Raw genomic sequence first — 12943 nt, forward strand, 5'->3', positions numbered from 1 at the left:
ACATCCTGGCTCTTGGGTGGTCTGAGAGTAGAGATGGTTGTGAATAAGGTATAGGCGTGTGTGTTGGTTATCTATTGCCATGTAACAAACAGCCCCAAATGGGGTAGCTTAAAACAACAGCAGTGATTTGTTTTGCTCACAAATTTATAATTTCACCAGCCCTAGCAGTAAAGCTTTCTTCCTCCTCCACACAGTGTCAGATGGGGAGGCTGGACCCGGGGCTGGAGGACCTGCTTCCAAGGTGGTGCTCATGCAGCTTGCGTGTAGATGCTGGGTGGTGTCTGGGAGTTCAGGCTGAGGGCCTTGGTTCTTCTCCTTGTGGCCTGGGCTTCCTTCATTGTGGTGGCTGGGTTCTAAGCACAAGTGTCCCTAGAGAAAAAGACAGGTAGACACTGTACTGCCTGTTATGACAGTAAAAGTATGGCTCATCGCGGAAGTAAAATAATGTCACTTCCTTCCTGCGCTATTAGTCAAAGTGGTCAAAGAGCCCAGAGGGGCATAGATTCTACCTTTTGCTGAGGGAGCAGCAAATTCTTAGAAGAGCATTGCACCATTTTGGGGACATAAGATCTGCTACAGTATTTATTCCTGTACTCCTTTCGTTACTTTTCAAGCTTTTCTGTTCAGTGGAGATAGTTCTTTACTAGTTTTATTTCTCTTTAATTTTGCCATTTGAGCAAATGAGGACCTTCCCCCAACCCCATCTTGGATTTTCCTTTCTATTCTTTGCCTGTGAAGCGTTAACATGGTTCCCCAAACCAAAGCTGTACAAAGCCATACTCAGAAAAGTGCCATCTCCCCCACCCTATTCATCCATGCCATCCTCCCCACCCCCCCTCACCCCAATAGGGAACCAGTGTCCTTAGTCTCTGGCTCATCCTCTCTGGGTTCATTTCCCCTCCTTTCTTACACAGAGGGTATCCATGCTAAGGATACTCTCCCGCATGCTTTTTTCACTTACCAGGACACTCTGGAAATCACGCCACATCAGTTCTTAGGTATCTTCCCTTCCTCTTGTTTTTTTCTTAAAACAGCCGTGAAGACTGACTTCATTGTGTTAATGTTCTATAGTATATTCAGTCTCTTATAGGCATGTAGATGGTTTATGATATTTTGCAGTTACAAATAACACTTCAGTGAACAACTTTGTGGATGTGTATTTTTGTCTTATTGAGGATATAGCTTCACGGTAAAACTTAGCAGAATGTCAAAATGTAAACTCACATGTGGTTTTGTTACCTATTGCCAAATTCCCCCCCATAAGGGTTGCACCAGTGTTCATTCCCACTGGCCACAAGAATGCCTGTTTCCTCACAGTTTCATCAAGTGTGGACTTTCGGATGTGGTCATTTGTGCACATCCTTCCTGCCCGAGATGGCCAGGGTATTTCTTTGGTTCATGTTGCCTCTGCTGTCACGAGTCCAGGAGGGATTGAAGAGCCTCTGAGACTCAAGGGGACCTTGGACATCTCTTCAGGTCACACTGTCCCTCTGTCAGTGTGGGCCACCATCTGCATGCTTACCTCAGGTCACATGTCCTTCCCCTTCTGTTCAGGGAGCTTGGGACACAGCTCCAACCTGTGCCCCGCTCTGCCGCTTCCTCTGACAGGCCATGTTCAAAGCCTTTCTCACCCGGAGGGCTCCAGGCCTAATGGCAATGTCCACACACTTGGCCTCCTTTCTCACACGTTGCCCAGTGCTGAGCTGGGTCAGGAGATGAGTGAGGCCGCAGGTGCTCAGGAGCCAAACCCATGTTAACAACGGCCAGTGATAATTAGTGAATATAGACTGCTGCTGCTAAGTCGCTTCAGTCATGTCCGACTCTGTGCGACCCCATAGATGGCAGCCCACCAGGCTCCCCCTAGACTTGGATTAAACAGTACTAAGCACTTTTGTTCGTTATTCTCACTCAATAATTAAAAGCAAGTTTGGGGGTTTCTGAAGGCACTTTGGAGTTCAAAACTTGAATTATAAAATACCACTATTTTTGGAGGAAGGGCCTGGTTCTCCAGATGGTTAGCAGTTAGCCGTCAGTTGCTGAGCCCTGACTTGCCCTTGTGATTCTGTGTTATCTCACAAGCACAGGCTGTGCCAGCCTCTGAAGTCTCCAAAGCCCTGTGATCTTGGCGCTTTTCTCTTTTCTCAGGCAGCTTACCCTCTAGAACAGTGAGACCACGAGGCTGGCTGAGGAGACCCAGAGCTTGACCATCTTGTTGAGGTGGTCTCCTTGGTTTCAGGAGAAGATCTAAATTAAGAAAATGAGGAAGCTCTTAAGAAATGTCTAAAGGTGGGATAGTATTACCTGTAGTGGGGACCTCAGGAAGGGAGACCCCACTGGCAGCCTGTGGACTTGCTGAGGGGTGCAAGGCCAGGGATGCCGCTAGTTCTGTGGGCCCCAGAGCGGCCTGCCTGGGGAGGGGGAACATCGGTGAGTCCATGCTCTGTGAGTCCTCCAAGCATGCGACTCTGGTGTTCAGATCGCATCACGCACTGCCACACTGCTTTTTGCTGGAAGGTGTTAAAGTCTGCCCTAGGTCTGGAGAGTCCTGTCTTCATTATTACTAATTCCACTATCTCGTTACCTAAAAACTGGATCATAACGGACTGCCTCCTGTTTGGTGTTATCAGGAGACAAGAACTCTAGAGAGCAAACAGGAATCAAACAGAAACCAGGAAATCTTAACAGGCAGAGTGGCTTCCCAAGGCTTCCTCTTTGCCTCCTCAGAGTCTGCTTTTTAAATTTTTAAAAGTGGAATTGTGAAGTGCTTATCATACAATAAGTAAAAAATATAAAGCCATATATCCAATTTAAAAATAAATTTTAGAAAGCCTCCAGATAAGAGTGTCATGACAACTCAGTGGGGGAAAGTGTAGTTTTTTCAGCAAATAGTGCTACAGCAACTGGACATCCACATGCCGAAGAATGAGGTCAGACTCCTCCCTCACACTGTATACAAAGGTTAACTCAAAATGGATCCTAGAAGAACAGAAACTATGAAACTCTTAAAAGAAAATATAGGAGTAAATTTCTGTGATTTGGAGGTAGATAAAAACTTCTTAGATAAGATACCAAAAGTATGCACAACCAGAGGGAAAAAAAGATAAATTGAACTTCATCAACATTAAAACATTTATGCTGCAAACATACCATCAAGAAAGGGAAAAAACAACCCAGAGTTTGCAAATCATATGTCTAAGAGCCTTGTACCTAGAATATATAACGCAGGGGTCTGCAGCCTCCAGGATCTAATGCCTGATGATCCGAGGTGGAGTTGATGTAATAATAATAGAAATAAAGTGGGCAGTAGCACTTGAACCATTCTGAAACCATCCCCCGCCACGAACCTGGTCTGTGGAAAAATTGTCTTCTATGAAACCAGTCCCTGGTGCCAAAAAGATTGAGGATCACTGGTATAAAGGACTCTTCCAACTCAATAACAAAAACCTAATTAAGAAATAGACAGAGGATCTGGACAGATATTTCTCCAAAGAAGATATGCAAATGACCAGTAAGCATACAAAAGATATTCAAAGTCATTAGTCATCAGAGCAATGCAAATCCAAACCGTATCGCAGTGCTACTTCTAAACCACTAGGATGACTAGAATGAAAAAGATAGTAGCAGTTAGTGAGAATGTGGAGAAACTGGAACCCTTGTACGGTGGGAATGTAAAGTGACACAGCTGCTGCAGAAAGCGGTTTAATGGTTCCTGAGAATGTCTTCTACAGAGAGGACATCGTGTGAAGTGCCGGGCTGGATGAAGCACAAGCTGGAATCAAGACTGCCGGCAGAAATACCCATAACCTCAGATATGCAGATGACACCACCCTTATGGCAGAAAGCAAAGAGGAGGTTAAAGAGCCTCTTGATGAAGGTGAAAGAGGAGAGTGAAAAAGTTGGCTTAAAATTCAACATTCAAAAAACTAAGATCATGGCATCTGGTCCCATCACTTCATGGCAAATAGATGGAGAAACAATGGAAACAGTGACAGACTTTATTTTCTTGGGCTCCAAAATCACTGCAGACAGTGACTGCAGCCACAGAATTAAGACACTTGCTCCTTGGAAGAAAAGCAATGACAAACCTAGACAGCATTTTTAAAAGCAGAGACGTTACACTGCTGACATTACGTAAAGGTCCGTCTAGTCAAAGCTGTGATTTTTCCAGTAGTCATGTATGGATGTGAGAATTTGACCGTAAAGAAGGCTGAGTGGCAAAGAATTGATGCTTTTGAACTATGGTATTAGAGAAGACTCTTGAGAGTCCCTTGGACTGCAAGGAGATCAAACCAGTCAATCCTAAAGGAAATCAGTCTTGACTATTCATTTGGAAGGACTGATGCTGAAGCTGAAGCTCCAACAGTTCGGCCACCTGATGCGAAGAGCTGACTCATTCGAAGGGACCCTGATACTGGGCAAGACTGAAGGCAGGAGAAAGGACAGCAGAGGACGAGATGGTTGGATGATATCACCGACTCAATGGATATGAGTTTGAGCAAGCTCTGGGAGATGTTTGAAGGACAGGGAAGTCTGACATGGCGCAGTCCCTGGGGTCGCAAAGACTGAGCGACTGAACAACAAGCACAGAATGTTAAATAAACTTAAAAGTTATGGGGTCCAGTTCCACTCCTGAGTATAGATCTAAGAGAAATGAAACTGTGTCCACACAAAAACTTGTGAACAACTGTTCACAGCAGTGTTATTCACAGTAGCAAGAAGTGGAAAACAACTGAAGTATCCATCAATTGAAGAATGAATGAGTGTGATGTATGCACATAATAGAGTATTATTCCACAATGAAGAAATGATGGATGATCTTGAAAACATTATGCTTAGTGCAAGAAGTAGTCACAAAAGAACACACATTGTATGATTCCATTTTTATGAAATGTCCAGAACAGGCAAATTCACTGCCATGGATTAGTGATTGGTTGCCCCAGGCTGGTGGGGATGGAGCTGGGGGGAATGGGGAGTGACTGCTAGTGGATACAGGGTTTCTTTGGGGGTAATGAAGATATCCTAAAATTGACTGTGCTCATGGCTTCATGACCCTGACTATATCAAATACCACTGATTATGTTCTTTAAATGGGTGAACTGTATAGTATGTGGATTGTGCTGTGTCCTTAGTCAATTCAGTCGTTTCTGACTCTTTGCAACCCCATGGACTGTAGCCAGCCAGGCTCCTCTGTCCATGGGATTCTCCAGGCAAAAATACTGGAGGGGCTTGTCATACCCTTCTCCAGGAGATATTCCCAACCCAGGGTTTGAACCTGAGTCTCCTGAGTCTCCTGCATTGGCAGGTGAGTTCTTTACCAGTAGTGCCTCCTGGATTATATCTCCGTACATCTGTTTTTATAAAAGGATACAAAACCACGTTAGTTATATCTGTTTTTTTTTAAGCAACGTATTCTTAAAAGTATATGTACATTGAAAACAGACCAAAAGAAGATATAGTTAAAATGTTTTAAATAATTAAATCTGGATAGTGGGATTATGGGTGTTTTCTATGGTACTTACGTTTGGTTTTGTAATTGGGAAAACAGCCCCTGTGGGAGGGTCTTCCACTGTTCCTTCTCCTGGACCATGCAGCCCTTTGTGAAACCCTCCTGACACCAGATTGTGTGTGACCAAACCTTAGCAGCAAAGCCACTAAGCTCTTTTTGTCCCTAAAAAGCTGGGCTCATCTGGCTATTTATAATAGGAGACAAGTAAACCACACAAAGTAAATCTGTACTATTTTCTTTCTACGGGTTAGTTTTTAATAAAATACCTCCCGAGAGCTAATCAGACCGTTCTAAAGGCCTTGCTTCAGCTCCCGGCCATGGAGCTCTCCAAACTTTATTTGGGGAGCCATTTTTAGAAATGTACCCTTTCTAAATATACATCTTTAGTTGAAATGGTGGCATGAATATGCTTCTCACATTCCTCTCTGCAGCCAAATAGCAGCCTGAGGAAATATATGCACATTAATTGTTTAAGGTGTTAGATGTTTCTGACTTCCATTGAAAATGCGTTCTTTCTGGCAGCCTGTTGAACCCAGACTTTGTTCATAAAGCTGCTCTGGTGCATTGTTAGTGTTCTGCTGCTCCTGGATTTTTCTTTGTTCCCCTCAAGTCTGAGGCGAAACCCTGCGTTAGAAAAAGGAACAGTTGAAAAGAAAAACACAAACCTGCTTGTCAGTAATTTCGGAAATTTGTTTCCACATCATATGCCTTTGGCTTGGACAAAAGTTGTGAAATAGGCTTTGTTTCTTGCTATTTTGGGTTAAACCCCGTTTCCTGTGAATAACTCGAGTGTAAGGAGAGGTTAGTAAAGGGCCAGCCCTCCCACACGAGAGGAGAAAGAGTGACCTCTTCTCTGTACAGCCTACAGATCTGAGCGTGACATGTGCTGTCCTGCGTGGGCAGCATCTTGGCTCTACCTGGCTCCCCGGGGGGAGGGAGGAGGGCATTGTCCTTGGGTGAGCACTCACTCAGAAGTCTGCGTGGATAATCTAATGTGACTCAGGGACAGTGAGTGACCTCAGAAAAGCTAGACCGGATCCCCCCTTGGGTGGGGTGCAGACATTCGGGCAGAGAAAAAAAGTGATTCCAAAAGGCATGTACAACTTGAGGCATGACAGTGCTTGCTGGGCATAGACTCCCGCTCATCCATCCAGGACCTGGTGGCCGAGGTGCCCTGGTTGCTCTCGGAAGCCTGTGCAGCACGAGAAGGGCACGGAGAGGGTGCCCCACAGCTGCTCACACGAGGCAGCTGGAGCCGTGTCTTCTGAAATGCAGGGACCGACGTGTTTATTTTTTAAACCAGAGTTTGATTTTTTTTTTTTTTTTTTTTTAATGAAACTCACCAACATTCATAAGGGAGAACTTTGAAAACATCCCAATTTGAAGGACTCCTCGAACATAGAATATCCCTGCTTATATGCAGTAACATTACATTGGGAAATGCAAGTGAACACCAAGTCCCCAAAGCGAGAGACGGCACACGCTCTGATGGGAGTAGAGGACAGGTGGGCGCTGGGTGGTCTGCCAAGCTCCACACACGCTCAGTGACCAGTTCTACTGGGCCAGGCTCTTAAGGGCTCTGGACTTCAGAAGAGTCACACATAGATACCTGCTGTAGACCTTTAGGACACTCGCACGTCACCAGATCTCTTAAGTGTCAAATCCATGAGCACCAGGCCATGCACGTGTGTACTCTGCCACCAGCGTAGGACACAGCTGTGTGGGGCTGCCCAGGACAGATGGGACTGGCGTGAGCCTGCACGCGTGGAGCACAGAGGCGTCTCTGTGTGTAATGGCTGCAGGCAGCCGTGAGGAATCCAAATGCATTTGTATCAGCCGTAGAAGGAAGAGGAAGGGTGAACAGCCCGCAGAGCCTGCATTTCTAGTCCTTTTGGCCTTTGCTTTCCAAGGCTAATTGATTCTGTGAAGCTGTCATCTTATTAGAGCCCTCAGCACAGGACGCGGCTGTCACACGAGGGGCCAGTCAGTCCCTCTGACTCCCACAGGGTAGAGCACTGGAGGACGGGTGGGTGGGGCTGTGAGTCAGGCTGCGCTGATGAATTAGGGGCCTCAGGCAGGGCACTGATCGGTGCTGAGTCTGTTTTCTCCTCCTAAAATAGAAGTAAAAGTTCTGTCTTTCTGGGGTATTGTGAGATGCCAGTGAGGGAGCCTGAGAAGGAGTCTTACCCTAGGGCCGGGTGTAGGGTCAGTGGATGCCACCAAGCGTCACTTGCACCATGACAGGGGCCGTGGTGTCTTGGCCACTTCTCCCTCTTCTTGTCCCCTACCCTGGCCCTCTCCCACCAAGAGTCTAGAGTTCAATACTCTGCCTTGGAAATTAGAGGCTGACAGGGTTTGCTCTTTTCCCACCTCCCACGTTAGGCTTCCCTGGTGGTTCAATCAGTAAAGAATCCACCTGCAATGCAGGAGACCTGGATTCAATCCCTGGGTCGGGAAAATCCCCTGGAGAAGGGAATGGCAATGCACTCCAGTTATTCTTACCTGAAAAATTCCATGGACAGAGGAGCCTGGAGGGTTCTAGCCCATGGGGCCGCAAGAGTTGGACACAACTTAGTGACTAAACTACCACCACCACCTCGCACGTTGGCCGTGACAGATGTTTCGGGTGGATCGTATCCAGTAGGGGGTAGGCCTGGGCTGAGATGGAAGAGGACAGCTGTAGGAGTTTCACAGAATTCCTCTCTCTAATCAAGCGCTGTGGGTCTCAACCTCACCTGCTCATTGCATCCGTGAGAGAGCTTCTAGAAAATCCTCTTACCCACTTATATTAGCATCTCCAGATATAGGACCCAGACACCAGTATTTCTAAGCAACCCTTGCCCTTCACCCAAGAGAATTGTGACCTCATAGGAGTCAGGCTAAACGTGAGAGTCCTGGGGCTGCCTGGGGAGACCAGCTCGACAATTAGACGTCCTGGGAATCTTAACTGGAAGAAAGATAGGCAAGTGTTTGATCAGATATGTCACTGAGTCAGAACATTGGTACGAAGCTGATTTGGGGGCAGGGGAGGGGGGTGCGGTAGGGTAATATGGCTGAGCTAATTGTATGAAATATTAGCTGGTTCACAGGAAGACTGGTAGCAAAAGAAAATAGACAAAGAGGAGTTTTCATCAGTGATGGTGGCTTTTGTTTCTCTTTTTCTTGTTCACTGACATAATGTGGGACTTGTAATTTATAGGGAAGAAATACGACTCATGTGGTTCCCCCATCTCAAGAGGGAGGAACTTTCAGTGACTTTATTGAAATAAGCACCTGTCTTGTTCTCCAGTTGCTTTCTAGCTAATTTTGGGCCCTTTCCTTTTGCCAGTTGCCAGAGGTGCCACCCTCCGAGGAGGAGGAACAGGAAGCCTGGGTGAATGCCTTGCTTGGAAGAATGTTTTGGGATTTCTTAGGAGAGAAGTACTGGTCTGATCTGGTGTCTAAGAAAATCCAAATGAAACTCAGCAAAATAAAGGTATGGTTTTGCACACAAGAACCTTCCAATTCATCACATCTTAATTTATGGAAATTTTATACATTATGTCCTAAGTGAAAAATAATGGAGTTGAAAACATGGAACAAATGGAGAGCAGTGAGTTCTTACCAAATAACACATCTGGGCTGTGACCTTGACCATCTGACTAACTGCATTGGGGATTTAGTGACTGTTCCTGTTTACTTTTTTCCTTCCATGGCCCTCATTGTTAACCATGTTAGGATTATCACATCCAGGATTCGATTTGGGACCACATGAGCTTTTGTAGCTGTTTCTGTGTAGAATTCTGTTATCTTTAAGTTAGTAATGAACTTGAATTGTGTGGCAGGAGAGCTCACCCAATCACACAGTCTTGGCCACACAGCAAGTGCTGTGAGGAAAATGCCAGACTACATAAGGCCTCTTTCCCAACTCCTCTCAAAGCTGGGAAGGCCTCTGTTGCACTCTCAGTGTGTCTGCATTTGACCTTTACTTCTGGCCAGATGGTGTTTTTATTTTGGGCTCTCTGCTGAAGAAACAGTCCTGGTGCTGGTGTAGGCCCGCTTGGAAGTGAGTCTAAACTTGCATAAGTGTTCCTCATGGCTGCCACTTAGTGACTCATTCAGTACCACCTTTGCCAACCAAGAGACCTGGGTTAGGAGACTGAGACTTAAGGTTTTGATCCAGTGAACACCCCGCTAAGGAAGAGTTGCTTTGGTCACCAGGTCCTCACAGAGAGCTTGCCCAGTCAGGAGCTGAGGTCAGTGGGTCCTCTGGGTCACAGCCACCTTGGAGAAGCAGAAACATATGGATCTTTTCCCTAGAAAAATGCACCGTGACACAGAATCCTACCCATGATCTCAGAGAGTTCAGGGACTCCATGTTAGGAGACAGTGAATGAAGGTAAGATGGCATTAGAAGAAACTGTGGGCGTGAAGGAGCTTCGGTTTGGTTCCTTTAGATGTGAACAGCGCCCTTCCTGACCCAGGCAGGCTCTCCCTGCCACGCTGGCCACCATCGTCCCTTCCCCAGGCCCTGAGGAGAAGGAAGAGGCGCCATCTCAGCTCGAGGAGCGGGTCTCAGGGCAGGGCTCGGGGCAGAGCTCAGGGCAGGGCTCAGGGCAGGGGTGTGGGAGGGCCCTGTGGACAAAGTCAGCCTGTTTGTGTTCTCCAGGCGAGTTGAGGGTTGCCTGCTCCTCTGGCCAGGTCCCCGGGGAAGCAGTTTGGAGTGGACAGGCCACCAGCCACCCTGGAGCTCACTCAGCCTCCTCTGCTTTCTGGGAAACCATGGAGGGCTTGAGTTCTGGGTGGAGGTGCAGGGTGGGGCTGGTACCTCTCTTCTCCCAGAGACTGTCATGGGTGCTTCCCTGAGCAGGAGGGCCACAGGTCCTGATGATGAGGGACACGGCCCTCCCCTTACAGACGTTCCAGAACAGACTGGCACAGGGTATCAGAGTGCTGTGTGCTAGGAATCCACCCCAGGTGGAGAACCGTGGGGTCCTTTAACCCAGAAGAGGTTGAGAAAAGTCTCTCATTTTCATCTTCTCCCTTTGCTGGCTGGCCATGTGGGCTATTTTGCAGGACACAAACTTAAACCTCCTCCTGTTTTTTGAGGCCAGAGTGCTGGGAGGTTAGGGAGGAGAAAGTGGCCCCAGTCCAGCAGGACCAGAAGTTCAGAGGCAGCGGCTGTCCTCCCCATACTGCCAGCCTCAGCACCTCCTACCCCCCACCCCCCCACCACCTGAAGGCAGCAAGGTGTCACCCCACTTCTGAACCTGCCACCACCCCTGCCAAGAGAACTCCTACTATCAGCAAATAGCCAAGTCTCCCTAGGCAGGGCCGTTCCGTAAATCCAGTGGTGAGTGTTGGTGAATGACCAGTCAGGAGCCAGAATGGCTGGAGGGTCCTCAGCTGCCCCTGGGACAGAGATCTCCCCTGTCTCCTGGTCTCCTTGAGGGCCTGACACATGGACAGCTCTTGGCTGGCTGCAGTCTCAGCTTGTCACCTTCACCCGTGCTTATGACTCACGTCATGAAAGAGCAGCCCTGTGTGTGTAGCTGGTGCCCGGTGATAGGTTTAAAACAAGCTGAGTTTCTGTCCCGACAGCAGGTACACCTGGGGCTTGGCCGGCTGCTCCGGCACCAGCTTTGAGCCCTCAGTAGTTATGGCCTCTGTGCCCAGGTCCGTAGATGCTGCTCAGATATTGCAGTGGTTTCCGACTCACCCCCCAGCAACCTGGGGAGTGCCCGGTCCCCAGCTGGGTTTACACGAAGAGCACACAGTGGGTTCCCTTGGGTGGGAAGAGGAGAGTCTCTGTTGGGGGAGTGACTTTTCCTTGCCCCCGCCCTGCAGTGCAGGAAGGAAGCTGCTCTTGGGCCTGGTCCTAAGAGTTTGGATTCAGATCATAGATCTGAGCAAGGCAGGGGTCGGGGGTTGGTTAGTAATGTTGTAGAATCTTGGAGTTGGGCACTCAGGGGAGTAGGTAGGAGAGACGCCCGGCTGATCTCCACCCCGCCTCCTGCTTGCTGGTAATTGGCCCCCACCACCGCACCAAGCCTTTCTCAGCCTCCTTCAGTTCCCGCTTTCATCTCAGGCCCTTCCTCTGCCCTCTGGGGACTCTAGGAAACCAGGATGGGGGTGGGTGGGAAGCTGGACGGGGCACAGGGAGGGACACCATGTTCTCTATCTGCAATTCACTCCCTGTCTCAGTGTCGACTCCTGTTCCCATAGAAACCTGACCTGCTCCAGAAACACTGGGTGTGAGGATGACAATAATAGACACAAAGGACTGGGGCAGGGGTGCCAGATTTTGGCTACATTCTTGGCTAAGTAGCATTTCTGTAGGCTGATTGGGAGGCCAAGAACCATATAACATTGATGCTTTGGAAAAAGGGTTTTCCAAATAAAGCAACCACCAATTCAGAACACACATTTGAATACTGTCTCTAGTAACGTTTTGTCCATCTCAGACATCATAACCTATTTAACACCTCCATCCCCACAAAAAATCAGAGATGACATTCTCTGACTGGTGAATCCTGAAAATGTCTTGAGTTTCTCTGCAGAGAGACAGCTAAAGAGGTCCAGCCCAAATAGGCATGAAATTCATGCTTGGCTCGATGCTTCTCATTTTATGGGAAATGTTCAGCATATGTTCAATTTTTTTTTTAAACTCTTAATTATATTCTAAATTTTACAAAATTATTCTAATGTTTAACTGCAGCAGTACTTATAGGACTTAAGAAAATTCTGGGGAAAAGAAAAGAAAGGGACTTGCCAGATTTAAATATGTATTTTAAAGCTACAGTAATAAAAGCACTTTGATACTGGTAGGAAACTGCTCAATACAGACTCCAGTGAGGTGGGAATCTCATATAGAAAGGTGGCTTTGCAGGTCAGTAGGGAAAGATTTAGAAATAGGTTAAGACGCCTGAGTAGCCATTGGGGAAAAAATTAAGGTAGATTCCTAATTTATGTCTTACACTAAAATTAGGAATGGATTAGCTAAACTGTATTGTTTAAAATATACATACACATATATAAATCCAGGTGGAGGAAGCATAGAATTAATTTTTGTGCTCCTGAGGTGAAGTAGGAATTTCTAAGCATGATACCAGCACTCTTATGTTAGTTCATTTAGAGTAAATTCTTACTGACAGCTGTGTTAGTCAGGGTCCCAGTGGGAAACACATGACACCTTCAGATGGAACAAGCTGCGGGGGAGAATTTAATAAAGGGAGGATTTAGGAAGGTGTGGCCTGATGCAGAGAAACCAAAAGTCCTAGTGCGTACTCCAGGGCTGGCAGGGAGCGGTTACCCAGACTCAGGCAGGGTGGCTGTGCGAAGGTGCTGCCTGTCTGACAGGAGCTATGGCCTTGAGCAAAGGGAGGGGACAAGTGCCTGACAGGACTTCTCTCCTGGTACCTCCCAGCCCCCTGCCCTCTCTGTGTCCTACCGGCCAAG

The 12943-nt window shown here is 47.3% G+C and overlaps 1 protein-coding gene across 2 annotated transcripts in view; it reads left to right on the forward strand.

The window, feature by feature from the left end:
- TEX2 (testis expressed 2) overlaps positions 1-12943 on the forward strand; it is a 110918-nt gene that overhangs the window by 71790 nt on the left and 26185 nt on the right. For both annotated transcript variants that reach the window (XM_040244972.1, XM_040244973.1), the window contains exon 6: positions 8835-8981. In XM_040244972.1, coding sequence (XP_040100906.1) covers positions 8835-8981 — 147 coding nt within the window. The remainder of the gene's footprint in view (positions 1-8834; positions 8982-12943) is intronic.

Source organism: Oryx dammah, unplaced genomic scaffold (assembly GCF_014754425.2).
Source record: "Oryx dammah isolate SB20612 unplaced genomic scaffold, SCBI_Odam_1.1 HiC_scaffold_8, whole genome shotgun sequence".
Lineage (NCBI taxonomy): Eukaryota > Metazoa > Chordata > Mammalia > Artiodactyla > Bovidae > Oryx > Oryx dammah.